We start from the raw sequence: 15,706 nt of genomic DNA, 5'->3' as shown, positions 1-15,706 counted from the left end.
GATACCTGGCACATACTAATTTGAATAAAAATGCTGTCAAATTCCCATTCACCCATTCAAGTAGCAAACTCTACCACCTGAATGTACCTGCTAGGCACTGTGCTAGACTTGGCTCAAAAAGATTTCATAGCTTCCCGGAGGAGCCAGAACAGGGAGCAAGGTTTCAATTCAGTGCTGTAAGTGCAATAAGAAGTGTTACGGGCCGGGCGCAGTGGCTCATGCCTGTAATCCCAACACTTCGGGAGACCGAGGCGGGCGGATCACAATGTCAGGAGATCGAGACCATCCTGGCTAACATGGTGAAACCCCGTCTCTACTAAAAATACGAAAAATTAGCTGGGTGTGGTGGCAGGTGCCCGTAGTCCCAGCTGCTGGGGAGGCTGAGGCAGGATAATAGCGTGAACCTGGGAGGCGGAGCTTGCAGTGAGCCCAGATCATGCCACTCCACTCCAGCCTGGGCGACAGAGCAAGACTGTCTCAGAAAAAAAAGAAAAAAAAAAAGAAAAAAAAAAGAAGTGTTACAATGCAGACCTGTCAAAGAGGCAAAGGAGGGTGTTCCTAGACTCCAGGCACTGTTCATAACCTGGACTCTCATTCATTCTACAAATGGAGGGCTCCCCTGGGCAGTACACTGGAGCAGGTACTTTGCTGGCGTCTTGGTTAAAGAGAAACTGATAACTCTTGGTATTACCATGAGATAGAGTCTCAGATGGATATTCTTACAGAAACAATATTCCACTTTTCAGAGTTCACCAAAAAATCATTTTAGGCAGAGATCATCTGGCATTGATCTGGTTTATCCATGAGATTGGCTAGGGTAACAGCACCTGGTCTTGCAGGGTTGTGAGAGCTTATCTCCAGGGTTGCCCCAACTCTGTCAGGAGCCTGAACCCTGCATACCATATGCTCCCTGCCCCATCCAAGAAAGGTCAAGTGTCTCCCCAGAGGCTCCTGCAATTTACAGAGAGTTCCTGAGGCAGCGAACAGCACCCAAGGTAGAGACCCACACCCTCAATCCAGACAGGGAGGGCTACTGCCCCTTCATTGTACCCATTTATCCATCTCTAAGTGGGAACATTCCTAAACTTAAGTACAAAGAAGTGAATGAAGAAAAGTATTTGCATGTATAAATCTGTGTGTCTTCCACTTTGTCCCAGATGTCCTAAATTTAAACATTCTTCTAACCTAGGAAAATCCAGTATTTTAATGTGGACAACTGCACAATGGCTGTCGGAACAACAATGCATATTTGCATAGTGATACATTTGCAAAATGTGTCATAGTTTGCTCCTTGCCCTTCCATGAACCAGATAATTATTTCAGTTTATTAGTCCCCTCCCCTAAGAAGCTTCCACCAATACTGTTTTCTTTTCCCCTTTCCTTTAACTTGATTGTGAAATCAGGTATTCAACAGAGAAATTTCTCAGACCCCCACTTCTGCTTTTGAAAGCCATAAAACAGCGAGGGAGAAACTGGCAGATAGCAAATCTCTTCGAGGCACAAGGCACAACAGACTGCTCCGGGATTCTCCTCAGCAATCTTCATTGTTCAAGTATGACTAATTCTTCCTTACAACTAGGTGCTAAGGGAGCCTCTCGGTCTCTCTCCCTCTTTGTGTGTATCTCTCTCTCTCTCTCTCTCCACCCCCCCCCATCCTCCCTCTTTTCCTCCCTCCCTCTCTGCCTCCCTCTCTCAGCATTTTGCAAAAATGCCAGGTGTAATATAATGCTTATGACTGGGGAATTATTTTGGGAATGAATACTGCTTATCTAGCAGCTGATACCCTAAAGGTTAGCGTCAAAACCTCTGCTCCAGCTCTCCTAGCAAATACATTGTTAGCTGGGGTTTGGTTTAGTAAATGCTTTTCTCTACACCCAAAGGACTTCTCTTTCATACATTCATTCATTCACTCAGAGATCACTTATTTGCATGCCTGCCATGTACTGGGTGCTGAGAGAAATCACACGTGAACGTAGCCATCATGGGGAAGTCACTCATTTTCTCCTTTTTACACAGGTATCTGAAGTAGCCATGGCAGAAGTACCTGAACTCGCCAGTGAAATGATGGCTTACTACAGGTCAGTGGGGACACTGAGACAAGTAACATGAGCAGGGCTCCTCTTTCAAGAGTAGAGTGTTATCTGTGCTTGGAGACAAGATTTTCCCCCTAAATTGCCCCTTTCAGTGGCAAACAGGGTTCCAAGTAAATCTGGTTGAAACACTACTTTCCCATTATAAGTCCCTCCAGCCTTGGGGTCTGGAGGCCATCCAGAAGTGTTGTTGCAAGGGCTTCCTGCACAGGCAAATGGGGAAAAGATTCCAAGCTGACAATACAAGGAATCCCTTTGCAAAGTGTGGCTTGGAGGGAGAGCGAGAGCTCAGATTTTAGCTGACTCTGCTGGGCTAGAGGTTAGGCCTCAAGACCCGACAGGGAGCACCCAGGATGCCCACCTGCCAGGCCTAGAATCTGCCTTCTAGACTGTTCTGCGCATATCACTGTGGAACTTGCCAGGTGTTTTCAGGCAGCTTTGAGTGACAGGTTGTTTGCAGTTTCTTATCAACAGTCAAGTCTTGTACACAGGGAAGGAAAAATAAACCTGTTTAGAAGACATAATTGAGACATGTTCCTGTTTTTATTACAGCGGCAACGAGGATGACTTGTTCTTTGAAGTCGATGGCCCTAAAGAGATGAAGGTAAGACTGTGGGTTTAGCTCCCAACCCAAAGAAGGGCTCTAACACAGGGAAAGCTCAAAGAAAAGAGTGCTGGGCCACTTTGATGCCATGGTATTTTGTTTTAGAACAACTTTAATCTCTTCCAGTGAGACACAGGATGCACCACTTGCTGACCCGGCCACCTGGTCACCATATCATCATAATCACTCACTAATGGTGGTGGTGGTGGCCACACTTGGTGTGACAGGGGAGGAGGAGTGATAAGGTTTCCCATTTCGTAGTAGGAAGACAGCCAAGTCTTCAATACAAATTTGATTCTCCTTTTAGGAGATGGGTTCAGCCTATGCCAATCACTTGAGTTAAACTCTGAAATCAAGAGATGATCTTGAGAACTAACATATGTCTACCCCTTTTGAGTAGAATAGTTTTTTGCTCCATGGGGTGAAGCTTATAGTAACAAGACATAGATGATGTAAACAAAAAGATTAATTGAGACTTGAAAGAAAACCATTCACTTGCTGTGTGACCTTGACAAGTCATTTTACCCTCTTTGGACCTCATCTGAAACATAAAGGGCTGAGCTGGATGATCTCTGAGATGCCAGCATCCAGCAACCTTCAGTTCTGAAATATTTTCAGTTGTAGCTAAGGGCATTTGGGCAGCAAATGAGCATTTTTCAGACTCATCCTTACAGAGAGCCATGTTATATTCCTGCCGTCCCTTCTGTTTTATATGATGCTCAGTAACCTTTTCTAGGTGGCCCAGCCATCAGCCTAGCTAGGGCAGTTGTGCAGGTTAGGAGGCAGCCACTTTTCTCTGGTTTTATTTTATTCCAGTTTGTGACAGCCTCCCCTAGCCTCATAATCCAGTCCTCAGTCTTGTTAAAAACATATTTCTTTAAAAGTCCTAAGACTGGCATAACTGGTTGGCTCCAGCTGTAGGAGGAGCCCATTGGCTTGTCTGCCTGGCCTTTGCCCCCATTGCCTTTTCCAGCAGCTTGGCTCTGCTCCAGGCAGGAAATTCTCTCCTGCTCAACTTCCTTTTGTGCACTTAGAGGTCTCTTTAACTGTCTTTCAAGCCTTTGAACCATTATCATGCCTTGAGGCAACCTCAGTTAAGCCTTAATACTGAGCTTCTCTGAATAAGAGGAAAGTGGTAACATTTCACAAAAAGTAACTACTCTTACAGGATTTGCAGAATGCCTATGAGACAGTATTACGAAAAAGAAAAAAAAAAGGAATGGTGTAGAAAAATTGAATACTTGCTGAGTGAGCATAGGTGAATGGAAAATGTTATGGTCATCAGCATGATAAAGCAAATCATAGTGTGACAGCATTAGGGATACAAAAAGATATAGAAAACGTATACATGTATGGTGTAGGTGAGGCATGTACAAAAAAGATGAACAAGGTAGAAATGGGATTTATTCTAAAAGAATAGCCTGTAAGGTGTTAGAAAGCCCACATTCTAGTCCTGAGTCTGCCTCTAACCTGCCATGTGCTCTTGAGTACACCCTTAACCTCCTTGAGCTTCAGAGAGGGATAATCTTTTTATTTTATTTTATTAATTTAATTTAATTTTATTTTATGACACGGAGTCTTACTCTGTTGCCCAGGCTGGAGGGCAATGGTACAATCTCGGCTTACTGCAACCTCCGCCTCCCAAGTTCAAGCGATTCTCGTGCCTCAGTCTCTTGAATAGTTGGGATTACAGGCGTGCCCCACCACACCTAGCTGATTTTTGTATTTTTAGTAGAGAAGGGGTTTCACCATGTTGGCCAGGCTGGTTTTGAACTCCTGACCTCAAATGATTCGCCCACCTTGGCCTCCCAAAGTGCTCGGATTACAGGCATGAGCCACCACGCCTGGCCCAGAGAGGGATGATCTTTAGAAGCTCAGGATTCTTTCAAGCCCCTTCCTCCTCTCTGAGCTTTGTCCTCTCTGATGTCAAAGCACGGTTCCTGGCAGGACCACCTCACCAGATTCCCTCCCTCACTTTCTCTGCAGTGCTCCTTCCAGGATCTAGACCTCTGCCCTCTGGATGGCATCATCCAGCTACGAATCTCCCACGAGCACTACAGCAAGGGCTTCCGGCAGGCCGCGTCAGTTGTTGTAGCCATGGAGAAGCTAAGGAAGATTCTGGTTCCCTGCCCACAGACCTTCCAGGACAATGACCTGAACACCTTGTTTCCCTTCATCTTTGAAGAAGGTACTTAGCCAAGAGCAGGCAGTAGATCTCTACTTGTGTCCTCTTAGAAGCCATCATGCACCAGCCAACTCAATTCCCCCAGAGCCGAAGCCCTTTAAAGGTAGAAGGCCCAGCAGGGAGAAAAAACAAAGAAGGCTGGAAACCAAAGCAATCATCTCTTTAGTGGAAACTATTATTAAAGAAGATCTTGATTGCTACTGACATTTGCAACTCCCTCACTCTTTCTCAGGGGCCTTTCACTTACATTGTCACCAAGATGTTCAGATGTTGGTAACCTCCCTGTGGGCTAGTGTTATGACCATCACCATTTTACCTGAGTAGCTCCGTTGCTCGTCCACAGTGAGCAGTAAAAGAGCTGAAGCTGAAACCCATGTCTAATAGTGTCAGGTCCAGTGTTCTTAGTCACCCCACTCCCAGCTTCGTCCTCACCAGTGTTGTCATCAGACTTTGACCGTATATGCTCAGGTGTCCTCCAAGAAATCAGTTCTGCTGCCTCACCTCACAAGGCCTGCCCTTCTGATTTTATACCTAAACAACATGTGCTCCACATTTCAGAACCTATCTTCCTCGACACATGCAATAACGACGCTTATGTGCATGATGCACCTGTACGATCACTGCACTGCACACTCCGGGATGCACAGCTAAAAAGCTTGGTGATGTCTGGTCCATATGAACTGAAAGCTCTCCACCTCCAGGGACAGGATCTGGAGCAACAAGGTAAATGCAAACATCCTGGTTTCCCTGCCTGGCCTCCTGACAGCTTGCTAATTCTCCATGTTTCAAACAAAGTAGAAAGTGAATTTAAGGCAAATGATCAACATAAGTGAAAAGAAACATTAAAAAAGAATATACAAACTTTGGTCCTAGAAATGGCACATTTGATTGCACTGGCCAGTGCATTTGTTAACAGGAGTGTGACCCTGAGAAATTAGATGGCTCAAGCACTCCCGGGACCCTGTCCACCCAAGTCTCTTGGGCATAGTACAATGTCAGTTCTTCCACAATATGGGGTCATTTGATGGACAAGGTCTAACTGCCTGTGGGTTCTCTCTTCCTGTTGTTGAGGCTGAAACAAGAATGCTGGAGTGATAATGTGTCCATTCCCCTCCCCAGCCTTGCCCCCTTGCCCCAACATCCGTCCCACCCAATGCCAGGTGGTTCCTTGTAGGGAAATTTTACTGCCCAGCAGGAACTTATATCTCTCTGCTGTAACCGGCAAATGTTTCAAGTGCGGTGAGCCCATCATGAGCTGTGGTGATCTTCCTGGCATCGTGCCACAGTAGCCAAAGCCTGTGCACAGGAGTGTGGGCAACTAAGGCTGCTGACCTTGAAAGGCAGCCTCACTCAGGGCGAAGCTATTTGCTCTCAGCCAGGCCAAGAAAATACTGTTTCTTTGGAATCGGGTAGTAAGAGTGATCCCAGGGGCCTCTAACTGACACTGCTGTGACTGAGGAAGATCAAAATGAGTGTCTCTCTTTGGAGCCACTTTCCCAGCTCAGCCTCTCCTCTCCCAGTTTCTTCCCACGGGCTACTCTCTGCTCCTGAAACAGTTCTGGTGCCTGATTTCCGGCAGAAGTACAGCTTCACCTCTTTCCTTGCCTTCCACATTGATCAAGTCGTACTGCTCCTGTGGATGGGCACATTGCCAGCCAGTGACACAATGGCTGGCTTCCTTCTTTCCTTCCTTCCTTCCTTCCCTCCTTCCTTCCTTCCCTCCCTCCCTCCCTCCCTCAGCGTTTAAGATGTAGACCCTCTTTCATTCTCCATTTCCACTTCTATGAGGCTCTGAGAAACCCTCAGGCCTTTGAAGGGAGACCCTAAATCAATGAAATGACCCTGATATTGTCTGTGAGAAGTCAAGTTATCCTGTCTCTTAGGCCAAGGAACCAGAGGATACCAAATTACATGTGTCCTACTCATGGGGCCCAGGGGTTGGGCTGACCCTGCACTGCTGTGTCCCTAACCACAAGACCCCCTTCTTTCTTCAGTGGTGTTCTCCATGTCCTTTGTACAAGGAGAAGAAAGTAATGACAAAATACCTGTGGCCTTGGGCCTCAAGGCAAAGAACCTGTACCTGTCCTGCGTGTTGAAAGATGATAAGCCCACTCTACAGCTGGAGGTAAGTGAATGCTATGGAATGAAGCCCTTCTCAGTCTCCAGCTATCACTTATAACCACCTTCTATCACTCACAACCACCTTCTCCCCGCCCCCATCCCTAGGAAAAGCTGAGAACAGGTCTATTTGACAATGTTGCATTAATGTAAATAAATTTAACATAATTTTTAAATGCATGCAACTTTCAATTCTGCTGCAGAAAATTAAATCATTTTTCTGATGTTATTGTATCCTACCATAGTTATGACCCCAACAGATTATATATTGTTAGGGCTGCTCTCATTTGATAGACACTTTGGGAAATAAATGACTTAAAGGATCCCATTATCACGTCCACTCCACTCCCAAAATCACCACCACTATCACCTCCAGCCTTCCCAGCAAAAGCTACATTTCCAAGTTGATGTCATTCTAGGACTATAAGGAAAAATACAGTAAAAAGCCCCTGGAAAATAGGTACTTCAAGAAGCTCTAGCCTAATTTTCACTTAAAAAAAAAAATTCACCTACATTATATTATGCTCCTCAGCATTTGGCACTAAGCTTTAGAAAAGAAGAAGAGCTCTTTTAGTAACCACACAGAAAGTTGGGGGCCCAGTTATAACTCAGGAGTCTGGCTCCTGATCCTGTGACCCGCTCATCAGTTTCCTCTCTGGCCAACCCAACGAACATCTTTCCCATGGCATCTTTGTCCCTTGCCTCACAAAAATTCTTCTTTCTCTTTTGCTGCAGAGCGTAGATCCCAAAAATTACCCAAAGAAGAAGATGGAAAAGCGATTTGTCTTCAACAAGATAGAAATCAATAACAAGGTGGAATTTGAGTCTGCCCAATTCCCCAACTGGTACATCAGCACCTCTCAAGCAGAAAACATGCCCGTCTTCCTGGGAGGGACCAAAGGTGGCCAGGATATAACTGACTTCACCATGCAATTTGTGTCCTCCTAAAGAGAGCTGTACCCAGAAGGTCCTGCGCTGAATGTAGACTCAATCCATAGGACTGGCAGAAAGGGAACAGAAAGGTTTTGAGTGTGGCTATAGCCTGGACTTTCCTGTTGTCTACACCAGTGCCCAACTGCCTGCCTTAGGACAGTGCTAAGAAGATCTCCTGTCCATCAGCCAGGACAGTCAGCTCCCTCCTTTCAGGGCCAATCCTCAGCCCCTTTGTTGAGCCAGGCCTCTCTTACCTCTCCTACTCACTTAAGCCCACCTGACAGAAACCATGGCTACATTTGGTTCTAAGAAACCCTCTGTTCTTTGCTCCCACATTCTGATGAGCAATTGTTTCCCTATTTATTTATTTGTTTGTTTATTTTGATTATTCTATTTAATTTATTCAAGGGGGGCAAGAAGTAGCAGTGTCTATATTTAATAGAGCCCAGTTTTTATAGCTATTCAATTCAACTTGGACTGGTGAGCTCTCTTTAAATTAAGTCCTTTAATTAAGACTGAAAATATATAAGCTTAGATTATTTAAATGGGAATATTTATAAATGAGCAAATATGACCATACTATTCACTGGTTCTGAAATAAACTTCACTGTAAAAAAAAAAAAAAAGGTATTTTCCTGATCATTGACTTGTCTTGGATTTGACCCTGAACAGTAAAGATAAACAGGGCTGTGAGAGTTCTTGGGGGACTAGAAGCCCACTCCCTATTGCTGAGTGCTTCAAAGTACCTAGAAACATCCTTGGCCACTGAAGACTATCCTCCTCACCCATCCCCTTTAGTTCTGGTGTTCAACAAAAGGATATTCAGTGCACATCTGGAACAGGATCAGCTGAAGCACTGCAGGAAGTCAGGATTGGTAGTAACAGCTACCAGTGATTTCTCTGTCAATGCACCAAACATCTGTTGAGCAAGCACTATGTACTAGGAGCTGGGAGTGCAGAGACAAGAAGGGTAACAAGTTCCTCCTCAGGAGAGGCAGATAGGTACAAGCAAAAACAAGGCAACATGACAAGTAGAGTAAGATAAAATACAAAAGGAGTATCCAGGAAGGAGTGAGGAGAGTGACATAAGAATCAAGCCTAAAGGGATAAACAGAAAATTTCCCCACATGGGCTGGGCACAGTGGCTTACGCCTGTAATCCCAGCACTTTGGGTGGCAGAGGCAGGAAGATCGCTTGAGCCCAGGAGTTCAAGACCAGCCTGGACAACATAGTGAGACCCCCATCTCTACAAAAAAATAAATAAAACAATCAGCCAGGCATGCTGGCATGCACCTGTAGTCCTAGCTAGTTGGGAAGCTGACCCTAGAGGATTGCTTGAGCCCAGAAGTTCAAGACTGCTGTGAGCTATGACCACACCATTGCACTTCAGCCTGGGTGACAGAGTGAGACCCCATCTCTAAAAACTGTTTCCAGATAGAAAAGAAAAGAAAAGGCCCTCAGGTAGAAGAACCAGCATGAACAAGGACATGGGGGTATAAGAATGAATGATGGAAAAAGTACACTTTCAGAATTGCGGAAATCACCAGAAGCAAAGTCAAAGCACAAAATGAGCCAGGGGAAAAGTATTTGCAACTCACATCCTAGGTAAAGAGACGATTTGCTTCGCATGTAAAGAACTGCCTCAAAACATTAGAAAAAAAAAAAAAAAGAACAAAACTCCAGCAAAACAAGAGGCAAGGGATCTTAACAGTCTGTTCACAGAAAAGAAAATACTATTTGATCTTGGGCAGAGTAAAACAATTTGATCTAGGGCAGAAAAAAACCAATGTTTAACATTGTAATAAGAAAGTCAAATTAAAAGCACTTTGAGATACTAGTATTTTCCCATCAGATTGACAAAGATCAAAAGTTTAAAAAGAGACCTTGTTGGTTAAACTGCCAGGAAATCCTCGCTGTTAAATATTACATGTGGGACTATAAATTGATATGACCCTTATAGAACAAAATTTGCTAACTATGAAAATCACAAGTGCACTTCCCCTTTGATCCAGCAATTTCACTCCTGGAGATTTATCCTACAGATGGACATAACCCATGTGAAATGAAAAATGATCAAAATTATTCATTGCACATCATTTGTAATAGGAAAAATTGGAAGTAACCCAAGTGTCTATCAACAAGAGACTGGCTAAATGAAGTAAAGGACATAGAATACTAGGCAGCTATAGAAAAGAATGAGAAAGCACTCTGGTATTGTTTGGATCTGTGTCCCAGCCCAAATCTCATGTGAAATTGTAATCTCCGATGTTGGAGGCGGGGCCTAGTGTGGGGTGATTGGATCACAGGGGTGGAGTTCTTATGAATGGTTTAGCACTATCCCTTTGGTGCTGTTCTCATGATACAGTTCTCACAAGATCTGGTTGTTTAAAAGTATGTGGCATTCTTTCTCTCTCTCTCTCTCTCTCTCTCTCTCGGTCCTGCTCCTGCCATGTAAGACACCCACTCCCATTTTGCCTTCTGCATGAGTAAAAGCTTCCAAAGGCCTCCCCAGAAGCAGATGCTGCCATGCTTCCTGTGGAACAGCCTGTGAAGCTGTGAGCCAATTAAACCTCTTTTCTTTATAAATTACCCAATCTCAGGTATTTCCTTATAGCAATGCAAGGACTGACTAATACACGCTGTCTGCACGAATATGAAATCCTCTCCAAGACATGCTGATAGCTGAAAAAGAACAAGATGCAGACCATATTTATGATATACTAACTCTGATGTAACAAAAGGGAGGGGAAGAAGGGCAATACATTCTACTGTGTGTGTGTTTTATTTTTTTAATTCTGGAAGATACATAAGAAATGAATAAAGTAGTTGTCAGAGGCTGAGGAATAAGATATACAGGGACAGGTGTGGGAGCAAGACACTTCTATGAACACATTTTATACAGTTTGGGAGTTTTTTTTGTGTTTTCTTTCTTTTTTTTTTTTTTTTTGAGACAAGGTCTTGCTGTCACCCAGGCTGGAGAGCAGTGGTACAGTCATGGCTCACTGCAGCCTTAAACTCCCAGGCTCAAGCAATCCTCCTACCTTAGCCACCTGAGCAGCTGGGACTACAAGCATATGGTACTATATTAGTCCATTCTCACACTGCTATAAAGAATGACCTGAGACTGGGTAATTTATGAAGAAAAGAGGTCTAACCGATTCACAGTTCTATAGGCTGTATAGGAAGCATGGCTGGAAGGCTTCAGGAAACTTACAATCATGGCAGAAGACAAAGGTGAAACACGCACATCTTCCTGTGGCGGAGCAGAAGAGAGAGAGAGAGTAAAGGGGAAGGTGTTACACACTTTAAAACAAACAGGTCTTGTGAGAACTCACAAACTATCATGAGAATAGCAAGGGAGAAACCACCCCCATGATCTAATCACCTCCCACCAGGACCCTCCTTCAACATTGAGAATTAAAATTCAACATGAGATTTGCGTTGGGTCACAGAGCCAGACCATATCATCTGCCATGCCCAGCTGATTTTTCTTTTTAACGTTTTGTAAACACAGGGTCTCACTATGCTGCCCAGGCTGGTCTTGAACTCCTGGGCTCAAGTGATCCTCCCGCCTCAGCCTCCCAAATTGCTAGGATTACAGGCATAAGGAGCCATGCCTGGTCTACAATTTGACTTTTCAATCATGTAAATATATTATTCAGAAATAAAATAATAATTTTTAAAAATTGTATCCAAGAAAAAAATATCTGACTTCTTGTGGAAAGACAACCATTGAGTTGAAGGAGCTGATAGTCCTCAGCAGCTCACCCTCAGTACCCTCCTTCTTTTTCTGTAGGGACAGGCTGTGGCTTATCCTATAGGCTTGGGCTGGAGTCAGCAAGCACCTGGGCTGGCAGAAGATAAAAGATGCAAAGGTGAGGGAAAGCAAACGTGGCCTGGAAGACAGACTTGGCGGGTGGGTGGCTGCTACAACACCCTGGTCAGAGGTGCAGGGGTAAGTCAGCGCGTCTTCTGCACAGACCTCTTCCCCACCTCATTCTTCATTTCCCATACAGCCTTGCTGAGTTATTCACAAACATCTGATTCAACTGGAAGCTGGCGTGAGGATGACCTAAAGGACTGGTGTGATGCCTGCCCAGGGCTGTGGGCCATAGTCATAGCCCAGAGCCTCCTCCTAGCGTTTAGCACATCTCACCAACATCCTAGGTCCTTAATTAGCAATATGGAGGCAAGCCAAATGATAAGATTGTATCCCTGGGAAGTCCAGAAGCACTCCTTTTCTCATTTGTATAAGCATAATGGTTTGCTTACATAAATAATCATGAAAATTCAGGCCGGGCGCAGTGGTTCGCGCCTGTAATCCCAGCACTAGAGAGACCGAGGCGGGCAGATCACAAGGTCAGGAGATCGAGACCATCCTGGCTAACACGGTGAAACCCCGTCTCTACTAAAAATACAAAAAAATTAGCTGGGCATGGTGGCGGGCACCTGTAGTCCCAGTTACTCGGGAGGCTGAGGCAGGAGAATGGTGTGAACCCAGGAGGCAGAGCTTGCAGTGAGCCGAGATCAGGCCACCACACTCCAGCCTGGGCAACACAGCATGACTCCGTCTCAGAAAAAGAAAAAAAAAAAGAAAATTCAAATCCCTCTCAGAAAGCAGGTCATAAAACCATGAAATGCAGCATGTGGGCCAGAATCACAGGGAAAGGTAGGTCTTGGAGGGGAAAAGGATGGCAGGGAGGAAGAAAGCAGGGTGCCAGGAGCCCTGGGTTGCTGTCCAAGTCAGGCAGCTCACTGTCTCTGAGAACATTTCACTTTCTGGTAAACGGGGCAGTTGGAGATAGAAGGGTTGGATGAATGCCAAGAGTGAGCACAGCTGAGATCAGTGCTGTGCCTGCAGTCCAGGCTGGAGTAGAAATCCTGGGCCCATCTTACCTCTGACCCCATTTCCTCCTCTGTAATAATGCGGGGGTGGGGGAAAGTTCTGGTCATCAGCTCTAGCATTCCATGGTTCATTTCCTCATCAGTGATGGAAAATCACCAAGCAAGAGAACAGGATGGAGAATAACTGGATGGGTGCAATCGGAGGTGCTATTTCAGATGAGGTGGCCAGGGAAGGCCCTCTGAAAAGGTGGCTTGAGCAGGTGCCTGAATGTAGAGAAGCAACCAATGATGCAAAGATCTGGGGTACAGCATGCCAAACAGAGGTAATGCAAGTGCAAAGGCCCCAAGGTTGGACGTGGGCTTAGCACAAATGTGGCATGGCAAGAAGGCCGGTGTGGCTGAAGCAGCCTGAGCAATAGGTGGAGGGGCTGAGAGGACAGAGGGGCAGGAAAGAGCCAGGCCTGGGTAGGAGAGGTGTCAACCTGGTGTGTGATGCAAAGCCCTTGGAGGTTCTCAGACACAAAAGGGATGATCTAATATATGGTTTTAAAAATGCCACTCTTGCTATGAAAAATTAACCCTGGGGGAAGGAGGAGTAGAAATGTCAAAAGTGGAAGCAGACCAATCAGGAGGCCAGGGCAATGGACTGTGCAGGAGGGACTGACATCTTAGACTTGGGCAATAGGAGAAAAGATGGTGAGGATTATATTCTGGGGATAAAGGCAACAGAACTAGCTGATGGTGTCAACGTAGGAGATGAGGGAAAGAAAGAAATCAAGGGGCATTCATAGGTTTGAGGGTTGACTAACTGGGGATATTTAACAGAAATGGAGAAGTCTGGGGAAGGGGCAAGTATTGTGGGGGCAGGGGTCAAAAGTTATGTATTTTGGCCAAGTTAATTAATATTTGAGATAAGATGTCAAATAGTCAATTGAATACAAAATCTGAATCTTAGCCCGAGCAGGTCTCACACCTGTAATCCCAGCACTTTGGGAGGCTGAGGTAGGTGGATCACTTGAAGCCAGGAGTTTGTGATCAGCCTAAGCAATAGAGCAAGACCCTGTCTCTACAAAAAAAAAAAAAAGCCAGCCAGGCATAGTGGCACATGCCTGTAGTCCTAGCTACTCAGGAAGCTGAGGCAGGAGGATCACTTGAGCCCAAGGTTCAAGGCTGCAGTGAGCTATAATCACATCACTCAACACTACACTCCAGCCTGGATGTCCTCATTTATTAAAATAAAATTTAAAAAAATTAATTAAAAATAAATCCAAATCTTTCCTGAGATTCATATTCAGGAGTAACTATCATGTAGAAGGTGTATAATGCCCTGGGTCACATGAAACCACCTAATGAATGCCACTGGAAAAGACAAAATAGCTAAAAACTGAGCACTGGGCACACCAGCACAGTGAGGTTGGAAGGAAGAAATGGAGCTAACAAAGGAAACAAAAGAGGAGTAGCCAGTGAGAAGAGAGAAACCTCTGGAAAGAGGAGAGAGCAAGAAAAGGTGGGTGAAGGAGAATGTGGTCCACCAGGCCCAACAACGCTGAGCAGTTGAGTAAGTGAGGACCCGGCCATTGAATTTGGCAAGAAAGAGGATGTCAGCGGCCCTAAAACAAAAGCGAAGAAGGCTTGAGGATGGAAGGCTGACTGGAGTGAACTAAGAAGAGAATGAAAGGTGGAGACAAGGAGCCAAGGAGCACTGAGACTCCCTTAAGTAGTTTTGCTGTAAAATAAAAGTGCATGTAGAGACGGGGCAGGGGGACAGAGAAATTCAGGGGTAGCTGGAGGGAGCCATGGAATCAAAAGAGGGTTTTTATGTTTAAGATGGTAGTTGTCACATAGCACATTAGTAAGTTCGTATGAATCACAACGTAGGTGAGAGAGATCACTAATGCAGGAGTCAAATCCTTGCAAAGCCTCCAGAGGAGGTGATGAAGGGAGGTGATGGACATCGTTCAGATGCAAGTAGGTTAGCAATTCCTAGGACAGAAACAGGAGGTAACTCCTTTCTGATTGCTCCTGTTTTCTGAATGAGATAGCACATAAAGTCCACACAGCCATGTTAGTTCTTGAGGTCCTTGTGGCTGTCACACCTGTACAGACTGGGCTCTCCTCTCCAGCTCTTCCTCTCAGACTAAGCTGAGCTGCACTGGCCGCTGCCACATCCTCTTGGGGCCATCCTCTGCCACACTCCACATATTGCTGTGGTTTGCTTGCAACCCCTGGAAGGTCCTACTGACTGCTCCTACAAGAGTCTGAGCAGCATCTCTCCCTTACTCATTATCACATGGTGCTGTAAGCAGTGGTCACACACTTTAGCTAGTGGGATGGGCCATCACAGGCAGTAAATGCGAAAGACTGCTCAGATTTTAAAGCATCCATTAATCAGTAGAATGAGTTTAGAATCGTAGTCATCAACACACATTTAAAAAAAAAAAACAAAAAACAAAAAATAAAAACAGGAACTAAAAAAATTAGTTGAGTAGAATAAAGCAATAAAAGATATTAACTACAAACCAGATAGGAGGTGTAAAATTGTACCTACATAAATCAGGTGGAAAAAGTTGAAAGCAGTTAAGATAAAATAGGTAAGCATGACATTTAAAAGGTATTCATGGGACTTGGTTATGAAACCAACTCACAACTAAAATGTCTTAGGGCCTTTTGCTGACTTAGGAGCCTGATCCCAACTCTGAGAATGACTCAGTGTGTTACCTTGTGGCTAGTGTAGACCAATGACCCTGTCTCAGATTCACTAGCCAACAGCCCAAATCAAGTAATTAGAAACTTTGACTCAGAAACCTCAGTGTCAGAATCTTTCACCTAGGAACCACTTGTAGTGGTTAATCTGCAATTTGCACCCCTTAGTTCAGTGGCTGTACAACACTAGGGGAAAAAAAAAAAGGCATAGAGCTGATGACCTAAAGG

General features: G+C 44.9%; 1 protein-coding gene across 1 annotated transcript; it reads left to right on the top strand.

The window, feature by feature from the left end:
* The first annotated feature begins 1,353 nt into the window (after window positions 1-1,353).
* IL1B (interleukin 1 beta) lies at window positions 1,354-8,556 on the top strand. Its single transcript, XM_023194918.2, has 7 exons — window positions 1,354-1,552; window positions 2,017-2,078; window positions 2,643-2,694; window positions 4,681-4,882; window positions 5,438-5,602; window positions 6,874-7,004; window positions 7,733-8,556. Exons 2-7 carry the CDS (start codon window positions 2,032-2,034, stop codon window positions 7,943-7,945), a joined length of 810 nt encoding a protein of 269 aa, XP_023050686.1. The 5' UTR covers window positions 1,354-1,552; window positions 2,017-2,031; the 3' UTR covers window positions 7,946-8,556.
* The last annotated feature ends 7,150 nt before the right edge of the window (window positions 8,557-15,706 follow it).

The sequence above is a fragment of the Piliocolobus tephrosceles genome, chromosome 15 (assembly GCF_002776525.5).
Source record: "Piliocolobus tephrosceles isolate RC106 chromosome 15, ASM277652v3, whole genome shotgun sequence".
NCBI lineage: Eukaryota > Metazoa > Chordata > Mammalia > Primates > Cercopithecidae > Piliocolobus > Piliocolobus tephrosceles.
This window is presented reverse-complemented; position numbering and strand designations above follow the sequence as displayed.

What these genes read in the sequence shown, in the direction of transcription:
- IL1B (XM_023194918.2), top strand. Translation starts at nt 2,032, where the DNA reads ATGGCAGAAGTACCTGAACTCGCCAGTGAAATGATGGCTTACTACAG. An exon ending in GAAATGATGGCTTACTACAG is followed by an intron (nt 2,079 to 2,642) that starts GTCAGTGGGGAC and finishes TTTTTATTACAG; the next exon opens with CGGCAACGAGGATGACTTGT. An exon ending in TCCCTTCATCTTTGAAGAAG is followed by an intron (nt 4,883 to 5,437) that starts GTACTTAGCCAA and finishes TCCACATTTCAG; the next exon opens with AACCTATCTTCCTCGACACA.